At 45.4% G+C, this 13323-nt stretch overlaps 1 protein-coding gene across 2 annotated transcripts in view; it reads right to left on the bottom strand.

Moving 5' to 3' along the window:
* HIPK2 (homeodomain interacting protein kinase 2) overlaps nt 1-13323 on the bottom strand; it is a 294723-nt gene that overhangs the window by 32071 nt on the left and 249329 nt on the right. For both annotated transcript variants that reach the window (XM_061638828.1, XM_061638827.1), the window contains exon 11: nt 8489-8668. In XM_061638828.1, coding sequence (XP_061494812.1) covers nt 8489-8668 — 180 coding nt within the window. The remainder of the gene's footprint in view (nt 1-8488; nt 8669-13323) is intronic.

The following is a 13323-nucleotide window of genomic DNA, read 5'->3' on the forward strand; positions in this document are numbered from 1 at the left end:
TGAATGATTTGTATGATTGTGTGTGTATGTGTATTTGTGTAATTTTACTATGTGCCTGGGAGAAAGGATTCCATCCTTCGGGGGGGTTTCGGGGGCCCCAATTAACGTAGTGACGGGTAATGGGAGGTATGGTGTTAGGAGGAGAACAGGCCAGGTAAGGGGAACTCGTCCCAGACAAGTTGTGTCTGTGCCTTGTTCCGGTTCTCCTCTTATCCACAGGATTGCAGGTTGTTCTATCAGCCAGCTCTCGGATCTCCAAGTGCTGCTTTTGAATGCCAGGTCGGTATATAATAAATCTGCTCTTGTCCATGACTTAATTCTGGAGGAAGATGCCGATCTGGCATGTATAACCGAGACCTGGGTGGGTGATCAGGGAGGAGTTGCTCTTTCCCAGCTTTGCCCACCCGGGTATGCGGTGCAGCACTGTGGTAGATCCGAGGGCCGGGGAGGGGGAGTTGCTGTGGTTTATAGGAGTTCTTTCTCTCTCACTAAGCACCCTGTCCAGGTGACGACTGGTCTGGAGTGTCTCCACCTTGTATTGGGCCAGGGAGACAGACTACGAATACTGTTGGTGTACCGGCCACCTTGCTGCCCAACAGCTTCCTTAGCTGAGCTGACGGAGATAGTCTCGGGGGTCCTATTGAGATCTCCCAGACTTTTGGTATTGGGGGATTTCAATGTTCATGCCGAGGCTGTCTTGTCTGGTGCAGCTCAGGACTTCATTGCCTCCATGACAACAATGGGGCTGTCTCAATTTTCTACTGGCCCAACGCATGTGTCGGGACACACTCTTGATTTGATCTTCGCCACTGGTCATGAAGATGGTGATCTGGAGGTGGGATGTTTTTCATCTACCCCATTGTCATGGACAGATCACTGCTTGCTGAGATTTAGGCTTACAGTAGCTCTTCCCCTCTGCAAAGGTGGCGGACCTATTAGATTGGTCCGCTCCCGGAGTCTGATGAATCCTTCTGGTTTTCAGAGGGCTCTGGGAGATTTTCCGGCTGATAAGACTGGTGCTCCTGTCGAGGCCCTGGTCGCTCTGTGGAATACGGAGATGACTCAGGCTGTTGACACGATCGCTCCTGCGCGCCCCCTCCGATGTAGAGCTCATACAGCTCCGTGGTATACCCCAGAGCTGAGAGTGATGATGCAAGAGAGGAGGAGGCTGGAGGGCAGATGGAGGCGAATTCCCAACGAATATAACCATGTTTTGGTAAGTGCCACCAATAAGTTGTATATGAAAGCGGTGAGGGAAGCAAAAAAATCTTATTTCGCTGCCTCTATTAGGTCATCTTTATGCCGCCCAGCGGAGCTTTTTAAAGTTGTGAGGGTTTTTTTGCACTCTGGTCCTCACAATATTAGAGAAACATCTGAAGCCCGCTGCAACGAAATTGCTGGACACTTTCAAGATAAGATTGCTTGCATTTGTAGGGACTTAGACTCCGATGTTGTGACAGATGAATCCAGTGAATTGTCTGGAGCACGGTCTTGTCCTATATTATTGGATGAGTTTCAGTTGGTGCAGCTCGAGGAAGTGGACAAGGTGCTTGGAATGGTTCGGGCGACCACGTCTGCTCTGGACCCTTGCCCATCTTGGCTGGTGAAAGCTAGCAGGGCTGGAACTACTGGCTGGGCCAGGGAAGTGATTAATGCCTCCTTGAGAGAGGGAGTAGTCCCTAGTAGCCTCTTTTAAAGAAACCTTCCCTGGACCCAGATAATTTGAACAACTACAGACCGGTGGCGAATGTCCCTTTTTGGGGCAAGGTTTTGGAGCGGGTGGTTGCTAGCCAGCTCCAGGTACTCTTGGATGAAACCGATTATCTGGATCCGTTTCAATCTGGTTTTAGGCCCGGTTTCGGCACTGAAACAGCTTTGGTCGCCCTGTATGATGACCTTTGTCGGGAGAGGGACAGGGGGAGTGTGACTCTGTTGATTCTCCTTGATCTCTCAGCGGCGTTTGATACCATCGACCATGGTATCCTTCTGGGGAGACTCACGGAGTTGGGAGTTGGGGGCACTCCTTGGCAGTGGTTCCGCTCCTACTTCGCGGATCGTCGCCAGAAGATAGTGCTTGGGGAACATTACTCGACACCCTGGACTCTCCATTGTGGAGTCCCTCAGGGGTCGGTTTTGTCCCCCATGCTTTTTAACATCTACATGAAGCCTCTGGGTGCAGTCATCAGGAGCTTTGGAGTGCGCTGTCATCAGTATGCTGATGACACGCAACTCTATTTCTCCTTTTCATCCTCTTCAGGTGAATCTGTTGATGTGCTGAACCGTTGCCTGACCGCGATAATGGACTGGATGAGAGCTAATAAACTGAGACTTAATCCAGACAAGACTGAGACACTGTTGGTGAACGCCTTCCCTGCCCAGATGGTGGATGTTTACCCTGTTCTGGATGGGGTCACACTCCCCCTGAAAGAACAGGTTCGTAGTTTGGGGGTTCTTTTTGACCCTTCCTTGTCTCTTGAGGCCCAAGTGGTCTCAGTGGCACGGAATGCGTTTTACCATCTTCGTTTGGTAGCCCAACTACGCCCCTATCTGGACGGCGACGACCTCGCCTCAGTTGTCCATGCTCTGGTAACTTCAAGATTGGATTACTGTAATGCGCTCTACATTGGGCTGCCCTTGAAGACAGTTCGGAAGCTTCAGCAAGTGCAGAATGCGGCAGCCAGATTATTGACGCGGACCAGTCGGTCTTCGCATATAACTCCTGTTCTGGCTTGCCTGCACTGGCTACCTATTTGCTTCCGGGTGAGATTCAAGGTGCTGGTTATGACCTATAAAGCCTTACATGGCGTGGGACCGCAGTACCTGGTGGAACGCCTCTCCCGCTATGAACCTACCCGCTCACTTCGTTCGCAATCTAAGGCCCTCCTCCGGGTGCCAACTTACTGTGAAGCCCGGAGGGTGGTTACTAGATCTAAGGCCTTTTCGGTGGTGGCCCCTGAGTTGTGGAACAGCCTCCCCGAAGAGGTACGCCTGGCACCTACCATATTATCTTTCCGGCCCAGGTAAAGACCTTTTTATGCTCCCAGGCATTTTAATCATTTTAAACATTTTAATCTATTTGTCTGATTAACTTCTGTAACATTGATTTTTTATTTTATATTTGTCTAATTGTATTGTGTTTGTTTATATATGTTTTGTGATGTTATCGTTACGATGTATGTATTTTATCTTATGCTGTTCACCGCCCTGAGAGCTATTTGCTAGTATATAAATGTAACTAATAAATAAATAAAATAAACCAAACTCTCCCCTAGCAACTGCTTGCAGTTCCACAGGCCAGCCAGCTTCATGGTATGATATCCCTGGTTTATATTATTATTAATGGTCCCTCTAAAACCAAAGCATTACAGAGTCAAAAGCAAGTAAAGTTTTGGTTCTGGTGAAAACATTCTGCAGCAAGGCTTTGTTTGAATTTTCAGTTCAGTCTGATAGCAAACAAAAGGACTGGCTGGAATGTATCAAAGGGAGGGAATTATGGACATCTCACACTGCACTGAGTCCTTTGCATAACAAATGACTGCACAGTAGCATTCATGGTGCTTGTTGAATACCAATGAGAAATATAGATCATTCTCCTCTCAAAAGAAGCATATCACTCACTAGGTTATAATAATGCAAAGCAGAAGCTGTGGGAATCATACACACTGCAAGGGCCTGGTCTCCTGTCCCACTTCCCTATGTAAACGCTATTCACATACGGGAAGGTGTGTGTGTTGGTAGGCTGGGATGTGCTAGGAGAATACATTCCCCTTTTTTCTTAACTGACCAGGCCTTTGCAGCCTCTGCTCTGCATTTCACATGGGCAAAGAAGGCTGGAATCCACCCAAACTAAACAAAATAAAGACAGCAGAGAAATGGGAAGGATTTAAAAGTGTAGATTTGTAAGCAGGCTGGGACTGGTTGTAAATTCATTACAGGTCCTCTGAGCCAGGGAAGACTAGAAATGCACACTTCTCCACTTTACAAAGTGCACATCCAATTCAACTCTTCTTTTTTCTTGCTATTAAGAGGAATTTTAGTTTTCATTAAAAGTGAAGTTTTGACAGATACGTCAATTAAATTCCACCGACAAAAAAGGCACACTGTAGTCATGCAAATGTTTTAAACATCTGCCCTGACAATGCCTCAACACCCACTTGGGAGGAGTTTCATTCAGCCTAGGGAAGGGTTCCATACGTGGCCAGACAATTTCCTCACACAATTGTATCTCCCATGCTAGAGGGCAGAACTTGGCTTGCATTTTGCAGTGCAGAGAGCCAAAATACGGTTCTGGCCAATTATCTCATGATTTCTCCTTTTACGGATTTTGCATTTGTGGAAAATAGTAACACCCACCCTCCCAGTCTAAAGTATTATCCTTGTGTCCAGTTAATGTACTAAATTAACTTAACTTTCAAGGTTTATGATCTAATTTCAACAAATAGTTCCCAAAGCAATAAAATCACAAATACTGTAAACATAATAAAAATACACAATCTATCTAATAATCCAGTAAATAGGCTGCATTTGCACATAACATAGATTATTACTAGTGGAGGACAATCACATAAGTAAAGCTAGCTGGATCAGGCCAATGGTCCATTTAGTCCAGCATCCTGTTCTCAAAGTGGCCAACCAGATGCCCTTGGAAAACCCACAAGCAGGTCCTGAGTGCACGAGTACTCTCCCCTCCCACTGTTTCCAGCAACTGGTATTCAGAAGCATGCTGGCTCCAGCTGTGAAGGCAAAGCTATAACCATCATGGCTAGTAGCCATTGATAACCTTATCACATCTCTGATGGCAGTGAAACCTGAAATAAAGTTCATTACTGGATTTCAAGGAACAGGGAGGCATACTTAGTTAGTTAGTTAGTTAGTTAGTTAGTTAGTTAGTTAGTTAGTTAGTTAGTTAGTTATTGAATTTCTATCCCGCCCTTCTTCCCAAAGAAGCCGAGGAGTCTATGCTATAGACGAGCCTTTCCCAACCGGTATGCCTCCAGATGTTATTGGACCACAACTCCCATCAGCCTCAGTCAGCATTGCCAATGCCTGAGGCTGATGGGAGTTGTGGTCCAACAACATCTGGAGGCACATCGGTTGGGAAAGGCTGTTATAGACCAAGGATGGGGAACCTGTGGCCCTCCAGATGTTGCTGGGCTACACCTTCCACCATCCCTGACCGTTGGCTATACTGGCTAGGACTGGTGGGAATCCAACAACATCTGGAAGTTCCCCATCCCTGCTATAGACTTTGGGGCATAGGAAAAAATGAGACCTTTCCCATGCATTCACAGTCAAAGCACATACATCAACCATATTTTAGCCATTGCCATAGTACTCTCACAATTCAATTTCAATTGTGATACCCCATTTGTAATAGATAGGGGATGATTTTGAAGTTAAGGAGAGGCAGTCTTGTCACAGGGAGATTGCACTGCTTCCATTTACTCCATATTTTATTTTATTTTAATTTTTACTTTAACTTTTTCAAAGCTGGTTCTCTCCAGTGCAGGAGAGAGGAAGCACACAGCTGTCATTTAAAAAAAAAAGTTCAGAAAATGGTGTGAGCATGCACTAGGAAGCTGTGTCACTCATCACTGGGCCACGAATAATATGACATCATGCTACAAAGCAATCACAATAACTATGGGTGTTTTATCTGGGTGAATTATCTCAGTTCTGCACTTGTAAGAGTGAAGTCACCCAGGCAGTATTCTATAGAAGCAATCAGTGTAGCCACAGCCAGCGCCAGGCATGACTAAGCCCTTGGGCACCAGCCCATACAGATGGTGCAGGGCTAATAAGTCCACCCACATGCCTCACCTACGTCTCATGTTTTGTTAATGATATGCGTGCACAGCATGCATGCCTGCCATCAACCAAAATGGCAGCGGTGGCATCAGCCCCTTAGGGAAGCCCCCACCACCATCTTGAGTGATGACAAGCATGTGCGCACAGCATTCACACTGACAGGAGAGGCGGGTGGGAGATGCAGGCAGGCTCTTTGAAGCCCGCGCTGTCTGTATTGGGGGGTTCCTGAGAGCTTCCTCTCCAGAATCCGTGGCAGGGTCGGGTTGCAGGACACGATGGTGCTGCAGATCATGGAGAGGGAAAACCCTCCTCCCACCCTAAGGAGGGAGCTTTCAGGGGGCCCTCAAAGGCCCTCAGCCAGGGCCCAACCTAACTGCCCTCTGGCACCAGCCCTGAGTGTAGAAATTGCTTCTCTTAGCTTGTCACTAAAATCTTGTTTTCCCAGAAGCCTATTCCCTCCCATCACCATTCAAGTTTACATCCCCAGTTTCAAACATAAGGAAAGCAAGGAATTAGAGAGCATAAGCAGAATACTTTGGGATTCATACATTTTCCAAGATACTGGTAACTTACAAGTGCCATTAATTTGCAGTAACCTGTATAATCCATTGAAACTTCCACTATTTAAGTTATGAATGATAATGCAAGCCATCCTCTGCCATCACACTGTCTACATTTAACTTGATCTACTCTGTATATATATTCACTGAAGCAGAAACAATAGGCCTTTGAAAGCGGTTCAATATTCTCCAATTTTGCCAAGACATCACTTTAATGGATTTAAACAAGTCCAATTGCATAGACTTCTGTTGAAGAGGCTTTCAAACTTTCTCATGGGAAACAGAGCATAACCTTTTACAATGTATGTGGAATATGCTAATACTTCAGTATTCAAGACCCATCAAATAAATTCTAGGCCAGAGGGGGGGAAATACCGACATACCATTTACACTCCATCTGCCAATCCTCTGTCCCCCTGTGGCCATTTGAAAAAGGCGGCACATCAAAAACGATAACATAAGCGAGTTAGACCGGCAAGAAAATGTCTCTGTGTGGAGTGCTCCTCTTCAGTGTTCCCGCTGGCCACCATGCCTTCTTTCATTGTACTCCATTCCATTCCCCCTTGCCACCAGGCTTTCTGTTCTGCCCTCCAGTACAGAACCAGTGTGGTGTAGTGGTTAAGGTTCTGGACTACAACCTGGGAGACAAGGGTTCGAATTCCCACACAGCCATGAAGCTCACTGGTGATCTTGGGCCAGTCACTGCCTCTCAGCCTCAGAGGGAGGCAATGGTAAACCCCCTCTGAATACCACTTACCATGAAAACCATAGGGTCTCCATAAGTTGGGATTGACTTGAAGGCAGTCCATTTCCATTTACAGTAGACACTCAGCATTCTGGGCTATTGAACATGCTCTCCATTGGGCTGCTTTGGGAGTTTTAATGTCCCTTTAGTTTTTTCCCCCCTGAATATTTTTTTCTATTTCGACAAACCATGGGATTCTCCCAAGCAAGCTGTCTTTTAATTTTTATTTCAACAGGATTTGTATACCATTTCATCATCAAAACCTCTAAGTGGTTTACATAAAATATATGTAAAAATTCTGATAAAACCAGATGTTAAAAACAAGTTGACCTATTTCCCCCCCAAAATATTATAAAAGCATCACTTTTAAAAACATACATAATAAAATTAAAATACAAAGCAAATGTACATGATACCTCCCTCTTGTTTCACAGTAGTCCCAATTTGGCATCACAGACATAACTCAACACAGAGTTTGTATTAGTAAATATGGTACGCAGATCACTGAGAACAAGACATGAAAGTTATCAACAAGATAGATTGCTGCAGCAGATTGCCATATGACAGTAATTGTAAAACTGATGCAGGTTCTCATGAAATACAGCGTCATTATTTACTACACTTTACTTAAATGCATTTTACAGAGATGTCTAGGTTTAACTATGACATTTAAGTGGTAGAGCACAAGGCCCCAGATTCAATCTCAGGCAAGAATGGGAAAGATCCTTTTCTGAAATCCTGGAGAGCTGCTGCCAGTCAGTGTAGACAATACTGAGGTAGGCAGACCACTAGTCTGACTTGGAATAAGACAGCTTCCTGTGTTCCTATGAGTGACTATTAAAGCCATTTCACACATTGCACAGAACAAACACAAGTCTGCCAGGAAGTCACTCAATCTTGGCTCCTCGAGAAGTTTGCTGTATTCATACGTCACAGTGCACATCTAAAAACATAATGTGTAAGGCCTCTTTCCCTCATTACATTTTTAGATGTGCAATGAAAAATGTGAAATGATAATGCAACAATGCCCTGACCCAGCAGGAAATATGTCTCATAGTATTGTTCTGATAATGTCTTCGTTTCCTTCCACAAAGGGAAGAGGATGGTTTCAGTAGGATTAGCAGCCCCATATTTGACCTAGTTCAGAGATGGGGAACCTGTGGCCTTCCAGATGCTATTGGACTGTAAATCCCATCACGCCTGACCACCGGCCATGCTGTCTGGGGCTGATGGGAGTTAGGAGTCCAAGAACATCTTGGGGGCCACGGGTTCCGCATCCCTGACCTAGCCCCTGACCCCTGACCCCTGACTTACCTTAACCACAGAAGATATCTCTTGTCTCCCTCCTTTATATCTTTTCCCTTCTAGTGCATACCTTGCTGATGACTGGTGTTGTTTATTCTTCCTAGAGGAGGTGGTGCTGGTTGGTTGTTGCCTCATTACATGAGCTACACCCACATTTAAGGGCTGGGCTGCTGGAAGGGTGACGTGACTGGCTAAAAGTGCAGGCTGTTGCATGATGGGATTGTAATGGCTGCCATGAGCATGCGCATTTCTGCAAGAGGAGAAAAGCAGAGAGAAATGCATTTTGCACGTTTTTAAAAGAATGCTTACAGATGAATGACAAACATGAATGCATCTGACTGCGCCCAGCATAAGGTATTTCAGCACCGGCATCAGACTTTTCAGAAAATTAGTTTTTCTTTTTCCCCATGAATTCCTTCAGTGGTATAGAAGGGGCTGCTTATGGGCATGTTTTATACTGGGGTCACAAGTGGAAGGAGAAGCCTGAGAAGAGTCAAAGAAGTGCATCTTCAGCATACACTGAAAGCTGTACAAAGAAGATACTAAACGTACTTCTGCAGGGAGGGAGTTTCACAATTTAGGTGCTGCCACAGAGAAAACCCTCTCCCGGGCTGCCAATCCCGCAATGCTGAGGATGCTGGAAGTATCAAGAAAGCCCCCTCTGGAGATCTTAACACCCTAGAAGATCACTAGGGATGGAGGTGGTCTTTCAGATATTTGCACTATCCCTCGCTTGTTTGTGAGAATGAAGAATTGCATGATCCACTTCTATGAACATACACAAACCATGTGTCAGTACTCTAGATGGTAGGTCAAACACTGGAGTTCACTGCTGCTGTCCGTTTTCTTATCTTTTTTTAATTAAAAACCAGCCTGGCACTTCTTTTCAGAGTGTCACTGCTCCTGCCTGCTGGGGCAACTCTGCCCATCCCACCACCCCTGGTAAGCTTGGGGGGGAGCAAGCATGGGGGGGGAAGACACACCTTGTCTTAGACCCCATCCTCTCCCCTCTGAGCCTGTACCCCTCATGGGAACTGCGGAGGGAACAGCAAGGTTTAAGTCCATCTGGCTGGAACATAAGGTCCTCTCTCCACCCTCTGGACAAGGGGAGACTTCTTACGCTTGTTGCAAGGAGTGTGGCCGTGTGTGTGTGTGTTAGAAGGCTCCCTAATATCCCCTTTCAGTTTGAACATAACTTTGGCCTTGTGGGTAAGCCGCTTATTTTTAATTGCGCTTTATGTTTTGTTTTGTTCCGAGGTTGTGCTTTGTCTTGAACTTAGGTTGCATTTTTAACTTGTTTTCTACTGTGTTGATTTTATGTAAGCTGCCTTACGTACTTTTGTAGAAAGTCGGGGTGTGAATCCATTAATAACATGAAGATCCCTGGATGAAAGAATGTTTTTAACTGTTTTAAGAATGTTTTAAAACTCTTTTTTGGAATGCTTTTTAATTGTTTTGCTGATGTGTTTGCTGCCCTGGCCTCCTTGAGGTGGAAGAGTAGGATACAGATCCAATAAACAAACACAAACATTAGTAATAAGAATAAACCTAGCAGAGGGCACCTTACACAGGCACCCCTCAAACATGGCCATAATCCTATGCCACAGATTTTTCATGCTGTATATTGCCATTTGTGTACAATGGAGGGGGATGCAGCACACAAAGAAGGTCATCAAGAGGATGAGCGCGTGAACTGGCCTTGTGGATCCTAGAAACCCACTGCTTCCATGCATCACTGATACAGCACTTCCAAGAGGCCATGTGCTTTGCAGTCACCGTCCTGTTACACTAACTGTCATTATTATCTCCATTTGATAGAGGATGGGGAACCTACGGCCTTCCAGGTGTTGCTGGACTACAGTTCCCCTCATCCCTGTCCATTGGCCACGTTGGCTGGATCTGATGGGAACTGCAGTCCATCAACATCGGGCGGGGGGGGGAACACCACCTCCCCACTTCTGTGATAGAGGTTCAGAGATTTGACCAAGGCTACCTATGGTTCAGGTAGGGTGTGATTACAGGCCAAATATTCTGTTCAATGAGAGACACTGCCTAATGGTGCAGGTAGGTAATTTTAGATTCTAAATAGTCTTATGAGGAAGGGGACCTTGGCCTCTTTAGATGGCAACGTGTTTCATTCCACAGACTTCAGAATGTGGTACTGCAGCCCTTCCTGCTCATTCTGCTGAGCGGGGCCCTGGACATCTGCCCCCAAAGTCCTGACAGCACCACTGACACTGGTTTCATGCTGCCATAGCTTCTCTGCTGCTCATTGTAAGAACTATTTTTGGCAGTGGATAGAGAGAAGGAGAAACAGAGTGAAGATAGCATCTTGGGAGGGTTTCCAAGGGAGGGACAGAACACTGCCAGAATTCTATCTCCCCACTGCATGCTGCAAGGTTCCATTATCCACCTCTGCACAAAGGCTTCAAAGAGGGCGGTAAATAAGTATCACTTCCCTCAGTGATTCCATGAAAGCAGTTAGTGATCCAAGAACAAAGCTGCAGAAAGCTGCTGAATCGTGCACCTATATACCGCATTTAAGAAGCACTTAATAAGGGAAGCAAGCAAGAAGCATCATCATAGAAGAGCTGTCTGTTGTTCTTTCTGAGAAGTCATTTTGATACAAGCACAAGAGGTGCAGGAAGCAATCCAGCAGCAACGGCTGCCTTTATTAACGTCTTTTTTGGTTGCAAAGATCCATTTGAAATGGGGTGGAGGAACAGTACCAGCAAAGTATTCTTAAGATTCTGCCTGAAAGTCGTTTATGCTGTCAGTTTGTTAAATAGAGTAATGCATCCCACAGGATGTGACTTGTGGGAAATAAGCTGGGGATTGGACTCGATGGCCTTGTAGGCCCCTTCCAACTCTACTATTCTATGATTCTATGAAGCTTTCTTATTTTAGTTTAAAGAGTATATGTGTGCAATGGTCCAAGCCTGTGGGGGTTGGTCAATGTGCAACTGTTTTTGCATTCAAGATTTGGCTTTCAGCATTTTAGGCTAGCCACAAGTTGAAGGCTGCTATACAGAAGCTTTTCAAATAGGCACCACGTGCCAAGACTGTGATCGTAGGACTGACCAGTTCAGCATTAGAGTGTGCTTCCATGCTAGACCCCTTTTGTGCTGTGGCAGACCTACTTTTTTGCAATTAGCTGGAAGCAGAATTAAAATGGAGGCTGCATTCAAGCACTATATTATCTAGTAAACATCGCTCCTCCAGTAATGGTCAGTGGGACAGTGAAGGCAGGGTGTCATTTTGTACCTGGTTTACTGGACACAGAGGATCACTGCTGCTTACCGAAAGGGAGAGGCAGAGGGGCAAGTTGCAGGGAGCTCAGCGTGGTGTGGGAATGGCGGCAGCACAGTGGCAGGAGGGTCAGATTGGCTCTGCAGTGGTGCCCGCACCGTGCCTCACTCCCTGTGTCTCGTCCTTCCCAGTAAGTGGCAGCGACCCGCAGTGTCCAGAAGCAAGGTATGCAATGCCACCCTGCTTTCACCACCCCACCAACCACTGCTGCAATCCCCATGACCAACATCTCCTGTAATGTTTACTCACAAGTAAGTGCCACTCAGCAAAGATCCCCAGAAACATTAATTAAAAGTTTCCTCCTTGCAGGTCCTGTTCATGTTATGGCTTGTTGTTGATTATTACAGATGGAGGATTTGTAATTAATAGCCTCTTACATTTGTTGTTATGCGCCTTCAAGTCGATCATGACTTATAGCGACCCTATGAATCAGTGACCTCCAAGAGCACCTGTCATGAACCACCCTGTTCAGATCTTGTAAGTTCAGATCTGTGGCTTCCTTAATGAAATCAATCCATCTCTTGTTTGGCCTTCCTCTTTTTCTACTTCCTTCTGTTTTTCCCAGCATTATTGACTTTTCTTTTGAATTGTGTTCTCATTATGTGTCTAAAGTATGATAACCTCAGTTTCATCATTTTAGCTTCTAGTGATAGTTCTGGTTTAATTTGTTCTAACACCCAATTATTTGTCTTTTTTGCAGTCCATGGTATGCGCAAAGCTGTCCTCCAACACCACATTTCAAATGCCTCTTACATATCCTCTCTTAATTGCCACCATATCAGTTTCTGTACCCACATGGAGGATGACTGGTTTTCTCTAATTTCTTTTCCCTTGTTTTATAGTAGATTCTTCCACTGTATTACTTTCCACTGAATTATCTCCAGCATCTCAGCAACGTTTTCAAAACATAGCAACACAGACTGAGCATATTACTCCAGTCGTGGCATAGTCAATGTTGAGCAGAGCAGGGTATGTTTAGTGTGGACAGGCAAAGCACTAATAAGGCTTTTAAGGGCTCTTGTGCATTTAATTTAAACATTTTCTGCTTGCAGGTCCTGCCCAGGCAGGTTGGTGCCACAACTGCATTGTTACTATCAAAAAACAAAATGCTACAAATCAGTCCTGAAAAAATAAAGGACAAACCTGAAAACAATAAAATACAATGAACTGACAAGTTTGTCACTTGGTCGCTTCATAAAAAGTGAGTGAACAAAGGATTTTAGTTTCAGAGAAAAGGGATAGTGTAGAGGAAACTTTAACTCAATTCACTGGGAGAGAAAATAGGGAAGAAATCAGAAGAGTCTAAGGCAGAAGTTCTTTGTGGCTAAATTTGGATTCTTCACACAAGCTGATAGTCTAAGATTTAGAAGACCCGGGAATGAGTCTCCTCATCCAAGGATTGTTTTATTATTTATTTATTGCCTGCCCTTCACCCAGAGGTCCCAGGGCGGATTACAACAACCTTTAGGTGTCAAAGGCCAAGGTAAAGAGGTGCACCTTCAGCATTCGCCTAAAGCTGTACAGCGAGGTTGCCAGACGCACCTTGCTGGGGAGGAAGTTCCACAGCTTAGGGGCCACCAGAGAGAATGCCCTCTC

Source organism: Rhineura floridana, chromosome 8 (genome assembly GCF_030035675.1).
Source record: "Rhineura floridana isolate rRhiFlo1 chromosome 8, rRhiFlo1.hap2, whole genome shotgun sequence".
Classification (NCBI taxonomy): domain Eukaryota; kingdom Metazoa; phylum Chordata; class Lepidosauria; order Squamata; family Rhineuridae; genus Rhineura; species Rhineura floridana.